This window comes from Leopardus geoffroyi, chromosome X, assembly GCF_018350155.1.
Source record: "Leopardus geoffroyi isolate Oge1 chromosome X, O.geoffroyi_Oge1_pat1.0, whole genome shotgun sequence".
Taxonomy (NCBI): domain Eukaryota; kingdom Metazoa; phylum Chordata; class Mammalia; order Carnivora; family Felidae; genus Leopardus; species Leopardus geoffroyi.
In genome coordinates, this window is record NC_059343.1 from 97331027 (window position 1) to 97345485 (window position 14459).

At 48.7% G+C, this 14459-nt stretch overlaps 1 protein-coding gene across 9 annotated transcripts in view; it reads right to left on the reverse strand.

Moving 5' to 3' along the window:
- Positions 1-11256: 11256 nt before the first annotated feature.
- KLHL13 (kelch like family member 13) overlaps positions 11257-14459 on the reverse strand; it is a 205091-nt gene continuing 201888 nt past the window's right edge. For all 9 annotated transcript variants that reach the window (XM_045473080.1, XM_045473077.1, XM_045473078.1 and 6 more), the window contains one exon: positions 11257-12854. In XM_045473080.1, coding sequence (XP_045329036.1) covers positions 12367-12854 — 488 coding nt within the window. In that variant the 3' untranslated portion in view covers positions 11257-12366. The remainder of the gene's footprint in view (positions 12855-14459) is intronic.

Sequence of the window (14459 nt, forward strand, 5' to 3'; positions counted from 1 at the left end):
GGGATCTGCACGTCATGGCCCCTGTGGGCTCCTTCACACCCAAGATCTCATTTACCCTCCTCACCACCTGTAAGGTCTGCATTATCATCCCCCCTTTACAGCCGAGGCTGTTGGGGTTTGGAGATCTAAGTGCCTTGGTCTTCCTGCTCGTGTGTGTCCAGGTCGGGGAGTCAAACACGTGTCTAGGGGACCTCGTCACCTGGAGAAGCAAAACATCTGACTTTTCTTTCACAGCTGCCGATACGCGGACAAAGCTCAAAGAGAGAGAGCCTCAGTAAGAATGAAGCTATAGATAAACATTATTGTGTTTTGCCATGTCTCTAATCTAACCCCTTTAATTTTCAGAACATCCAGCAGAAAAATATCTTAAAGACCCTCCCGTCCAGGGGCACCTGGGTGGCTCAGTCGGTTGAGCGTCCAACTTTAGCTTGGGTCACCGTGTCGCGATTCGTGAGGACTAGCACCCAGTCGAGCTCTGTACTGACGGTGTGGAGCCTGCTCGGCATTCTCTCTCCCCGCCTCTCTCTCTGCCCACCCCCCTCCCCCCGCTCCCGCACACACTCGTGCTCTCTTTGAAATAAATAAATAGGGGCGCCTGGGTGGCGCAGTCGGTTAAGCGTCCGACTTCAGCCAGGTCACGATCTCGCGGTCCGTGAGTTCGAGCCCCACGTCAGGCTCTGGGCTGATGGCTCAGAGCCTGGAGCCTGTTTCCGATTCTGTGTCTCCCTCTCTCTCTGCCCCTCCCCCGTTCATGCTCTGTCTCTCTCTGTCCCAAAAATAAATAAACATTGAAAAAAAAAAATTTAAAAAAATAAATAAATAAATAAATAAATAAATAAACTTAAAAAAAAAAAAAAAAAAAAAGACCCTCCAATCCAGTGTTGTTCAAACTACCAGACAACTCTCCTTGCTTGGTCAGAAAAATTCAGTTTCTGGGGTCACAACAGGCAACTCAAATAATAGAAAATAATGGAAAATATCAGAGTCCCTCACCCATGACTGGTGGTCCATATGATTTTGTGAAATTTGTAGACACAGTAAAAAAGGAAATTAAAAAAAAATTTTTTTTGAAGTTTATTTGTTTTGAGAGAGAGAGAACAAGTGAGCGTGGGGAGGGGTGAGGTGAGGGAGAGAGAGAATCCCGAGCAGGCTCCCCTCTGTCAGCACAGAGCCCGACGTGGGGCTCCATCCCATGAACCGTGAGATCATGACCTGAGTTGAAATCAAGAGTCAGACCCTTCACTGACTGAGCCACCCAGATGCCCTTAAAATAAATTTTTTTACAAGCTCACGTTGGGGGCACCCGGGTGGTTCAGTCCGTTGAGTATCATTTCGGCTCGGGTCATGATCCCAGGGTCGTGGGATCGAGCTCCGCGTTGGGCTGTGTTGCCACCTTGGTAGGCTTCAGGCAACTCACTTGACTCTATGTCTTTTTTTTTTTTAAGTGTATTTATTTTGAGAGAGAGAGAGAAAGAGCGAGAGTTGGGAGGGGCAGAGAGAGAGGAAGAGAGAGAATCCCAAGCAGGCTCCGCACCATCAGCAGAGAGCCTGACGCGGGGCTCGAACTCACGAACCGTGAGATCGTGACCTGAGCCAAGATCAAGAGTCAGGCGTTTGACTGACTGAGCCACCCGGGTGCCCCTCGACGCTATGTCTTTGACCGGAGACCACACGCATTCTACCCTGGACCCCTAGAAAGCAAGAGCAGACGCAGATGGGATTTCACGAGTTTCTGGCCTCTCTGCAGACTCTTGGGACCACATCTATTTAACCTGAGACATGCGTGAAAACAGTAGTGAGCGCAGACGATATTTCGGTGTCTCTTTGCTACCCTTTAAGGGCAGAGGGGACCCCAATTTTCATTTAGTGGCCGTTCCCAACAGAGCCGCTATCCTTTGTGCTCTGGGAGGAGGTGCGAGACCTTCCCCCCATGACTATCAGTGTCCCAGCTTCTCTTCTCCTTCCTCCAGTGGCCAGCCTTTAATTCTGCCCTCGTTCCTGTGCTGGATCCCTCAAAGGCACTGCCCCTTTCAGAGACCTCACTGGTTCTGACCGTGGTCACCATCCGCCAGAGGGCAAAGAGGGGTTCGGGGAAAATTTCCTTGAGAGATGGTTTCCCGCCTTGTGTTGCAGCTATGCCCCCAAAGGTCTTCTGGATCGGGCTCCGGGCTCCTCCCAGTCCTCGTGAATGACGCTGGGTCTGCGACAACATCCTCCAACCTGCGGCCGATTCGCCTTTCCCCTTCCTCTCTCAGGAACCTAGCACAGGCCTGGCTCCACTCTCCCTCGCTGAACGACAGAGTCACCTTCTAGAGACATCTGGGCGGTGGCCTGGGCTCATTGTGCTACAGCGTATCGTGCGCTTCTGATTCTTAGTCCACCGTCACCGTCCAGCACCCCCCAGGACACACAACTGTTGGTTTCCTACGTGTATTTAGAGTCTGCGCAAATTACGTGTATGGCTCCCTGGGCTCCTTGGGTCTTGGTAAGCCTGCCTGCTTGCTATAGAAGGAAAATAACAGACTGAAAGGGCCCTGCGGAATGAAAGCAACGCCCAGCGTGTGGCTTCACTCCAAGCCACCCATTGGTTCCTCCCTCATAATCTGTTGGGGCCTTTCAATCATCTATGGGGCTTTCTTGGACTCCTAAGGGATAGTCGGCTGCTTATAACCCGCCCTCTACAAAGGGATCAGTTCTCCCATCCATGTACATGCCCTGCCAGCTCGTTGGAAACTCTGCTTTCTCGACCCGTGACCACACGCACCTTCTTCTCCCTTGGAAGCAAAATTGGGAGTGTCTTCCTCTTTCTTTCTTTTTTTTTTTTTTTTTCCAATTTTTTAAATGTTTTATTTATTTTTGAGAGGGAGGGCATGAGCAGGGGAGTGGCGGGGGGGGGGGTGGGGTGGGGACAGGATCCAAAGCAGGCTCTGCACCAACGGGCTGCGAGCCCGACGCAGGGCTCAAACTCGCCAACCGTGAGATCATGACCTGAGCGGACGTCGGCCACTCAACCAACTGAGCCACCCAGGTGCCCCCGTAGTGCCTTCCCGATTGATGGATGGGTACATATCCTTTCACCTTCCAAAGACTTCCGCCCTTTCCATGGATTCCCCCCTCGGACCTCCCTAAGAGATAGATGGAAAAGAACCAGATCTGCTCAGTCACACGAAGAGGTAAATGACGGATGGGGGACGGAAACAAAAAGAGCAGACACCAGGTGTGACAAATATTCCAGCCATGACCCACGTGCCCCTGACACAATAGCCCTTTCCCTGTCCTCTCTGGATGGAGCTCCAATCACGGAGATTTCTTTTTGGATAATAGTAATGGGCCTTCTTTGCGGCACTGGCCTCACTGGCCCCAGAGTCTCCCTCAGGGTCCAAACACAGCACTCAGTACTGTCCAGGTTAGAGGTCAGATCCTCTGAAGCTTCCCTGTGTGACCAGACCAGGCCAAAATGGCCGTGTCCTGCTCTTCTGCTGCCTGAAGGGGAGTTTGTCTAATTCTCTAGACTTCCTGGGGCCCAGGAGGTTGGCCAGGGTGCTGAGGACTGGCATGGTGCCACAGGGAGCTTTTGCCTCCTCCAGACCCTCCTCGCCTGACCGATCCCTCTAGAACATTGTCCCAGCTTCTTTCTTTTTTATTTATTGTGAGAGAGAGCGTGCGTGACAAAGCGAGAGAGCGCGTGAGAGAGCACAAGTCGGGGAGGGGCAGCGAGAGAGGGAGGCAGAGAATCCCGAGCAGGCTCCGCCCCGGCAGCGCAAGAGCCCGACGCGGGGCCCGAACTCAGGAACCGCGAGATCATGACCTGAGCCGAGATCAAGAGTCGAACGGCTAACCGACGGAGCCACCCGGGCGGCCCTGTGCCAGCTTCTTAAAATACCCAGGCTTCTTGTTTCCAAGAGGTAGAGTTCTTTGATCGATGCTTTCAATTTCCAATGACACCCATTTCTACTATGCACGCCTCTCGGGTCAGTTTCAAGCTTCGACAAAGCACGCGTGTGACCTGTTCACGCGATGAAAATGACAGGTGTGGGCTGGAGCTGGCTCACGTGGGCTTGTGAGAAACCACCGTCTGCCTTTTCCCCCAACTCCGCTCGCGGAGATGTCACATGCTGGCTTACAATTTACATGGTGGGAGTACTTATAGCACTGAAATTAGCAAATGCTATACATTGGGGCACCCCCTTTCTTTTCCCTGGATTGTTAAAATATTAACCTGGACACCACTGTGTATAGATGAATGATTGAGTGTAAATATGGGAACCTCATAAAAGGTACAGCATAGGGAATATAGTCGATGGTGTTGGAACAACGTTGTGTGGTGACAGATGGTGACAACACCTGTGAGTACAGCATAACGTTGTACACCTGACGCTAATGTAACGGGGTCTGTCACGTGTACTTCAATTAAAAATACAATAAAGAGGGGCGCCTGGGTGGCTCAGTCGTTGGAGCGCCTGACTCCTGAGTTTCGCCCAGGTCCCGTGATCTCGTGGTTCGTGAACTCGAGCCCCGCGTCGGGCTCTGCACGGAGCCTGCTTGGGATTCTCTGTCTCCCTCTCTCTTTGCTCCTCCCCTGCCCTCCCTCCCTCTCAAAAATAAATAAATAAACTCTAAAAAATACATAAATAAATAAGGGCACCCGGGTGGCTCAGTCAGTTGAGGGTCCAACTTTGGCTCAGGTCGTGATCTCACGGTTCATGAGTTCCAGCCCCGTATCGGGCTCTCTGCTGTCCGCGCAGAGCCCGCTTCGGGTCCTCTGTCCCCCTCTCGCTCTGCCCCTCCCCCACTTGCGCCCTCTCTCTCTGTCTCAAAAATAAACATGACAAAATACAATCGATCGATCGATCAGGGTTACCACAGACAACGAGGGGACAAAAAGCAGTCAGGAAATAGGATTATATCACGGAAGCCCAAGAGTCTCAAAGAAGTGGTTCACCTGGCCCAGCTCTCGAGCAATTTCCGGCGTTCTCCTGCCCATCCCTGTGCATAGCTATGAGTTGAGAGTTTCTCTCTTGTGACAGAAGAAGCAAGCCGTGTCTCAGAGGTCAGGCCTCGGTTTCCTCCTGTATCTTGCTCCTGATTCTCAAGCCCAATGGGCAGAAGCGACAGTTTCTCATGAGACTTTCCTGCACCTGCTACCCCAGTCTTGGCCTCTCTGAGGCCTGCAAAGGGATCTATCCTTTTTTTTTTTTTTAAGTTTATTTATCTTGAGAGACCGAGAGCCTAAGCGGAGGAGGGGCAGAGAGAAAGAGGGAGAGGGAGAGAGAATCCCAAGCAGGCTCCGTGCTGTCAGCGCAGAGCCGACGCGAGGCGCAATCTCACGACCGGTGAGGTCACGACCTGAGCCGAAATCAAGAGTTGGGCACTTAACCGACCGAGCCACCCAGGGACCTGCCCTGAGAAATATTTTTAAGAACTAGCGTTTGTTCAGTGTTGTACCCGTGAGTGTCCTAGGTATGCTTCTCAGGCATCTGGCCCTGCTCTTGAGGGCTTTGAAAAAATGTCACCCCCCTCCCCCCGAATCCCTGATGAAACGCTCCCTGGTGAGGATCATTAGCCCTTTTGGGCTAGGGCAGCCCCTCCTTTTGCCATAGGCCAGCATGCTCAGGGCATGGGCTGGAACTTCCCACGGAGGTGGTCCCTCCCTCTCGGACTGTCTTACTGGCAGATATTCTGAAGCTGTGGTCTTGGGCCACAGAGCCCTCTTCCATCCTGGTTTCAACCAGGGAGCAAGAGCGAGGCGGGGGACAACGGAGGACATTCAAGTATCTAGTGGGTATTTGAAGAAGATGTGGTTTGGGGCGCCTGGGTGGCGCAGTCGGTTAAGCCTCCGACTTCAGCCAGGTCACGATCTCGCGGTCCGTGAGTTCGAGCCCCGCGTCAGGCTCTGGGCTGATGGCTCGGAGCCTGGAGCCTGCTTCCGATTCTGTGTCTCCCTCTCTCTCTGCCCCTCCCCCATTCATGCTCTGTCTCTCTCTGTCCCAAAAATAAATAAACGTTGAAAAAAAAATTAAAAAAAAAAAAAAAAAAAGATGTGGTTTATAAATATGCAACGGAATACCACTCGGCCACGAAGAAGAACGAAGTCCTGCCATTTGCAACAACGTGGATGGAACTGGGGGGCATTAGGCGAAGTGAAATAAGCCTGAGAAAGACAGATACCCTACGTGTTCGCTCCTAGGTGGAATTCGAGAAACTGAACAGAAGACCACGGGGGAAGGGAGGGGAAAAAAACGAGTTATAAACAGAGAGGGAGGGACACCATAAGGGACTCTTAAATACAGAGAACAAACTGAAAGTTGATGGGGGTTGGAGGTGGGGGGCGGGCGGGGAAAATGGGTGATGGGCACTGAGGAGGGCACCTGTTGGGATGAGCACTGGGTGTTGTTTGTAAGCGATGAATCACTGGGTTCTACTCCCGAAGGCAAGACTACACTGTATGCACCGTATGTTAGCTAACTTGGCAATAAATAAATACGTAAATACATAAATGGAGACGGAGTAAAGTATCATAAATTTTGCTAGACACGATAATGGGATTGGTACAAAGAAGAAAATTTTCCTTAGCGTTAAACATATGTTCCGAAGTAGTTAGGGGAGAAACATCACAATGTCCATATTTACTTGACAACATTTTAACCTTTTAAAAAATGAGATGAAGCCAATATGACAAAATATTTACACTTGTTACACAGAAGTAACAGGTACACAGGTGTTCGTTATCCTATTTTCTCTACATGCCAGTATGCTGGAAAATTGTCCTATTTAAGATGAAATGTAGGGACACCCAGCTGGCTCAGTCGGAGGAGTGTGTGACTCTTGGTCTTGGGGTTGTGGGTTTGAGCCCCATGTTGGGTGCAGAGATTAATTTTTTTTTTTTTTTTTTTTAATTTTTTTTCCCAACGTTTATTTATTTTTGGGACAGAGAGAGACAGAGCATGAACGGGGGAGGGGCAGAGAGAGAGGGAGACACAGAATCGGAAACAGGCTCCAGGCTCTGAGCCATCAGCCCAGAGCCTGACGCGGGGCTCGAACTCACGGACCGTGAGATCGTGACCTGGCTGAAGTCGGACGCTTAACCGGCTGCGCCACCCAGGCGCCCCGAGATTAATTTTTTTTTAATTAAGAAAAAATTATTTCTTGTTTTAGAGAGAGGGAGAGACGGTGTGCGAGTGGGGGAGGGGCAGAGAGCGAGGGAGACACAGGATCTGAAGCAGGCTCCACGCTCCGAGCTGTCGGCATAGAGCCCGACGAGGGGCTCGAACTCACGAGCTGTGAGATCATGGCCTGAGCCGAAGCCGGACGCTTAACCGACTGAGCTACCCAGGGGCCCCTAGAGATTACTTTTAAAAAATACAATCTTCAGGGGCCCCTGGGTGGCTCAGTCGGTTGAGCGACTGACTCTTGATTTCAGCTCAGGTCATGATCCCAGGGTCGTCGAGTAGGGCTCTGTACTGAGCATGAAGCCTGCTGAAGATTCTCTCTCCTTTCCTCTGCCCCTCTCCCCTGCCTGCGAGCTCTCTCTCAAATTTAAAAAAAAAAAAAAAAAAAAATAGAGTACCGTAAAGGACAAGTTATGTGTGACTCTACCCGGCACGTCGGTGGTTGGGGTGATTAGCGAGAGCTCTGTAAGTTCAAGTTGAACGTCCACAGACAGGAGCTGGGATTTCAAGGACTGGCTGCCCCTTCCCTACAGGGAACTCATTTATTTACAGCTTTGCGGCAAGAAAAGTGACATCGTGTTAACACAGGCGCTCTTTTCTTTGCAGCCTCCCACTTTATAAACATCTATGCACGTTACCGTGCTCAGACATTGCTTCTTCACACACCCATCGTGGCCACCAGCCCCCTACGTCTGCTCCCGTGGACTAAGCTCCTTGAGGGCAGGGATTTTGTATTCATCTTAGTAGCCCCAGGCCTCTTCACTGACATTGATACGCAGTAGGTTCACAATTAATGTTTGCTGAGCGAATAAACGAATGATAATGAAGCATGCTCTTGTAATGGCAAGAGCGGGCCAACTATAGCCCCTGGACGAAATCTGGTCCGTGGCTTATTTTTCTTTCTTCTTTTTTTCAAGTTTGTGTGTGTTTTTCATCTCTAAACCCAGTGTGGGGCTCGAACTCACAACCCCTAGATCGAGTCCCATGTTCCTCTTATTGAGCCAGCCAGGCGCCCCTGTGGCCTATTTTTCTATGGCCCTTGAGCTAAGAATGGTCTTCACATTTTTATTTTTTTTTTAAGATTTTCTTTAAAAAAAAAAAAATGTTTTTAATGTTTATTTTTAAGAGACAGAGTGTGAGTGGGGGAGGGGCAGAGACAGAGAGACAGAGAGACAGAGACAGAATCTGAGGCAGGCTCCAGGCTCTGAGCTGTCAGCACAGGGCCCAAGTGGGGCTCGGACTCACAAGCCGTGGGATCATGATCTGAGCGGAAGTCGGCTGTTTAACCAACTGGGCCACCCAGGTGCGCCTTGGGATTTTCTTTTTAAGCAATCTCTACACCGAACGTGGGGCTCCAACTCATGACTCCGAGATCGGGAGTCGCACGCTCTATTGATTGAGCCAGCCAGGTGCCCCTATTTCCTCTGATTTTTTTTTTTTTAATAAACAAGGTTGGTGGGGTTTTTTTTGTTTATTTTGAGAGACAGAGTGAGTGCACGAGCAGGGAGGGGAGGAGAGAGAGAGGGAGAGAGAGGGAGAGAGAGAGACAGAGAGAGAGAGAGAAAGAGAGAGAACCCCAAGCAGGTTTCGCACTGTCAGCTAGAAGACTGGCATGGGACTCGATCTCACGAACTGTAAGACCACAACCTGAGCTGAAACCAAGAGTTGGGGGCGCCTGGGTGGCTCAGTCGGTGAAGCAGCCGACTTCGGCTCAGGTCATGATCTCGCGGTCCGTGAGTTCGAGCCCCGCGTCGGGCTCTGGGCTGACGGCTCAGAGCCTGGAGCCTGCTTCCGATTCTGTGTCTCCCTCTCTCTCTGACCCTCCCCCGCTCATGCTCTGTCTCTCTCTGTCTCAAAAATAAATAAACGTTAAAGAAAAAATTAAAAAAAAAAAACAAACCAAGAGTCAGATGCTTGACTGAGCTACCCAGGTGCCCCTATTTACCCTGATTTTAAATGACAACTGGGTAAAAAAACAATAGTCTATTTAGCAGTAATCACCTTGACGTGGGGGGAGATAAATATTTTTCTTCCCTCTTGTATTTCCCAATTGATCTATATGTTGCACGTTACGACTACCCAAATAGTTTACTTTTTAAAATTTATTTTCATTTTCTTATTTTAGAGAGAGGGAGAATGAACAAGCAGGGGGGTGGGGAGAGGGGCAGAAGGAGAGAGAGACCCTCAAGCAGGCCCCACCCTCAGTGTGGAGCCCGATGGGGGAGGCGGGCGGGCTCGATCCCACGACCCTGGGATCATGACCTGGGCAGACATCAGGAGTTGGACGCGCCACCGACTGAGCCACCCAGGCGCCCCCAAAAGGGTTTTTACATACGGCATTATTTGAGCAACTTAAAATTCCCTTAATCCTCGTGAACTTGCCTCACATTTCCTTTCCTCCTTGCCCAGCCAAAGAGCTATCTGATGTGGAAGGAACTAAACCTGAGGTTTGGCAGCCCGCAAATGAAAAACAAAAGGCAGGCAGAGGAGCCAAGAGTACAATTAGAGGCGATGCCAACTTTCCACCCAAGAAAGTCTGCTCACTGTTCATGGGGGGAAAAAAAACACAAAAGACTTTGAACGCGGGGGCGGGGGCGGGGGAGAGGGGCGCAAGGTCACATGGTCGAAGTAATGAAATAAAACACTCCTTAATTGTCCTGTGGAGCACCCTCTCAGGGCTAAGGTGAGGGAATTATTTTAGCAACCCGCAAAGAAACATTACACACTTACATATTTCCCAAAGTCCCTATAGTAATGTTAGACGGGAAAGAGTTTCCGGTCGTAAGTTTTACTCGTCAGGACCAAGCCTGGTTATCGCGTGCATTTTTCGAAGTTCCAGAAATAGGCAAAGTAGATTTTTTTACTCATCTTTCCCACCCTACCGATGTTGACCAAGAAGGAAAATCATGAACCTTCTGAGATGTAATGCATTCTAGAACTCCTTTTTCCAGATCAAGAGCCTAAGAAAGGCAAGGGTGAGAAACGGTGTTTTGTAAAGCAGGTTATTTATTTATTTATTTTTTTTTTTGATAAAGACAAATAGTTAATTCGCTGGGAAGGAAAATGTGTAATCATTTACCAGCTGTTGGGATGGTTTAATAACAGCGCCGTGTGACATTAATCACCCTATTCCCTTCCTTCTGGGCACGCAGCTACCTGATATTTCCTTGCCCCCCCCCCCCTTTGGGTTTATATGTGACCATGGGACTGACTTCCGGCCAGGAGAATGTGGGTGAAAATGCCGGGTGCCTCTTTCAAGCCTGGCCCTTCCAGCCCTCATACCTGCAAGGCTCCGTTTTCCTTCCGTTGACTGGACAGGACTCCGAGGACGTGGAGACAAGAAGAGGCGACAAGATGCCAAGGATCGTTGCTGTTTAGAGGAGAGCCTCCCGACCAGGAACCTCCCCCCCCCCCCCGCACTGGACTGTGGCAGGACCGTGACTCCGTCCTGCACACGCCCCCATCTTTAGGCAGGTGGGAGCTATGTGCCAATGGATAAATGAGCTCCGCTGACAAGCACAGGACTGAAATCACCTGACCCCTGAAGACGCGAAGACCTCGGCACTGCTGATTCCTCACTGGTGAAAAAAGCTGGTGACACCCTCGTTGCTCGGGGACTAGCTCCAAATTTTTGGTTCCGACCGAATCTGGTCATTGGCAGATACGGTAAGAAAAGATCATGCGTGTGGCCCTAACCTAATCCTCAAACAATCATCTCCCCATCGTTCCTTTACAATCCTAGGTCAAGAACAAATCTCTTAGGTCATTTTACATGATGTCTTCTCATTAGGCAACACGGATCTTCTCCAAGATCAGGGAAACTGGCCTCAGAAATTTCCCTGCTCTTATGGTGGGAATGAAGAGGGGCCGATTCACATCTTAGGTGAACTAATTCCACAAAGACGACCAGCAATGAGTTTTGGCCAATGAGGTTAGACCTGGTCAGGTTACTTTCTTCCCTGAATAGAAGCCATTCGCATTAATCCAAACTGTTCGGTGCTCTCGGCTCCGCTGAATCTTGCCGCACCCAAAGCAAGAAAATTAACGGAAGTCAAATCAGACAATAATAGGACGCCTGAGACCAACATGACATTAAATGCTTTTTTATTGAACAAAAAGAGATAAAACATGGAAGTTGAGATCACTGAGCAAAAGCAGCTCGCCAGGTGAAGCTGCTACATTTTGTGCTAAATAACCTTATGAATCGAGAGTATACAGAACACATAATACGTAAGTTACCTCAACAGCCAAGGAGAAGGTGTCGATTACAGTCTCGGAAGGAAAAATTTGGTCTTGTGACAAATTGAGTTGCTCAAAATTTCTAGCCCTTATCCACCTCAATTCAGTATGCACTGAATTCCCATTCTCATGGAAGCTGCTGCTTTTTGGAAGGAATTTAAAAAGGCTTTTGCACGTTGATCTGACGCGCCGTTCAAGGTTTAAAATTTTGTGTCTGATGTATGTATGTGTGTGTGTCTATACACACTTTAGAAACCCCGAACCCTTGTTTATAAGTACAGGGGTCGTGCTGTTTTGTTTGTTTGTTTGTTTGTTTGGTTACAGTTACGATTTCTCCTGTGTGTCTAAGAAACTTTCTATGTTCTCAATGCACCCACGCAGACATGTGGGTTGACAGATATGTCAAAAATACTTTATGAAAAGAGGGAGGGAGCTCATGCGAGTTGGCGACCTTTCGCTATTGTCTCCTGGTGGGGCGAGCCGCCTCCCTTTCACACCTCACAAAGATGAAAGCGAAAACTTTTTACTTTGAAGCCTAGTTATTAGCACAGTTGTAGTTACAATCCACCTGCAAGTTGGTTTATGGGGCTTTCGAATAGGAGATGATAAATACCTCACACCCGGTACACGGCACCAAGAAAGTACTGAAGAAACATTTTATAGACAATACCTTGGTGGGTTCTTTTTTTTTGTGGTTTTGTGGTTTTTGGGTTTTTTTTTTTTTTTGTATGTTAAACATCAGCTTCAACGGGATACATTTCCAGAATGGTTTTGTTACCACTTGATAAACACTCTAAGCCAAACGAACAGCACAAATAACATCAAGGTTGTCTTTTTTCCAATATCGGTATCGATTACTGGAGGCTAATCCTAACACACTACTAAAGGGGGGCAAAAGAAGAGAATTCATGACACGTTGCAAAGATAGGACTACAGCATCTTAGTTGGAGGGATGATCTTACGGTGCAGAAAGAGGGGACTCTCTAGAAGGTGATGGTGTGGTTTCTTCGGGGGGGAAAACCGTGAGCGTACAAGCTCGGATGCCACCAAGGGACTCCGGGAGATCAAAAACCTTATGCCATTCATCTTTATCTGGGTCGTATTTCTGCACGATCTCTACCATGCAACGGTTATTCCAGGAATACCCACCAACCACGTAGATTTTATTTTCAAAGACAGCGACCCCAACATCGCTCTGCCCCCTTAGCATGGCAGCAATTGGGGTCCACTGGTCAAGGATAGGGGAGTAGTATTCACAGCTCAGGACATCGTCGTAATCGCTCGTTCCTCGGAAGTGATTGCCACCAATGACGTAGAGCCTCTCGCCCACCGTACACATGCAATGCAGACCTCTGACAGTGGTCATTGGCGCCTTCTGGATCCATTTGTCAGTATCAGGGTCGAAGCACATCAGCTCCTTTTGGAAAGTATCATGAGTAATTCCTCCTAAAGAATGAAAGTAGGCATGAGGTAGAGAATTCTAAAAAAGCACAAGTAAATAAAAGGCTACCACAGATAATGAACTTGTGGTCGCACAGTGTGACACTTTACAGCTTATCGGTGGTGTCTTTATACGTGTCTGCCCTCAGCAAGTACTTTCTCTGGGATTACAAAAAAATCAAGAAGGTACCTTCTTCAGATTCTTTTTTTTTTTTTTTTTAACATTTATTTATTTTTGGGACAGAGAGAGACGGAGCATGAACGAGACAGAGCATGAACGGGGGAGGGGCAGAGAGGGGGAGACATAGAATCTGAAACAGGCTCCAGGCTCTGAGCTGTCAGCACAGAGCCCGACGCGGGGCTCGAACTCACGGACCGTGAGATCATGACCTGAGCTGAAGTCGGACGCTTAACCGACTGAGCCACCCATGCGCCCCGCCATCTTCAAACTCTTAAAGAACCACAAACTAGCTTATATTATTGCAAGGACGTTCTCAAGCAGAGACCCATGGACTTTATGAGGCTTTACTACATGAAAATATATTTGGGCCACTTTTGGAGAGCTGGGTCTGCAGTAAATCGCAGCTATGAAGCAGGCACGCCCCGGGAGCTGAGCACTGGGCTGGGGGGCGTGTTAGATTCCAGTTGCCCATTTCCTCACTTGCCACATAAGAACGGCTACCCTTGTAATCTCGTTAGCATTGGGACTTTGAAGTCAAACAAATCAAAATGCTCCTTTGCAAGGTGGATGGTATTATGCAAACACACAAGCATGTAACAATACTCGGAATTGGGTTTTTTGGTAGAGTTTCTGCCCGGTGGGGTGAGGAAGGTAATCTCGTCGTTATCAGCATGGACGTTTGGAGAATTAGAATGCTGAACACGTACGGAATTTCATATGTACAGCAGTTTGTTGTTGACCTGGTGAGTCTGTATCGTCTACGAAGGACGTTCGTAGGTCACTTATAAATCAGCCTCTACAATGAAAGTACCAGACTCTATGTTCTGCAGATTAGGGAGAGGGCTAAACAAATTTTCATCCATGTCAATCAAAACTCTACTATCTGGGGCGCCTGGGTGGCGCAGTCGGTTAAGCGTCCGACTTCAGCCAGGTCACGATCTCGCGGTCCGTGAGTTCGAGCCCCGCATAGGCCTGGAGCCTGTTTCCGATTCTGTGTCTCCCTCTCTCTCTCTGCCCCTCCCCCGTTCATGCTCTGTCTCTCTCTGTCCCAAAAATAAATAAACGTTGAAAAAAAAAAAAAAAAAAAAAAAAAACCAAAAAAAAAAACTCTACTATCTGGTGGCCAGATGGCAATCATTGTTTTCTTTCTGCCTTTTAACTTTTTTTTTTTTTCTCCTGTACTTTACAGAATTCTCTGGAAGCAAAACAGCGTTTTTGGTTTTTTTTTTTTTTTTTTTTGGTTTGAGGATCAGCTATGGTTACGATCCTATTCTTGACTGGTAAGGCCGTTTCCACAATACACGTTAGCTATGGCAGAGTACCACTAGAACCATTCGATGCCATTTTTTTTTTTTTTTTTTTTTTAATCCCCAGAGGATTTGGAGCTCTCATTATAATGGCATAGCATCTACGCACATAAAATAGGTAGA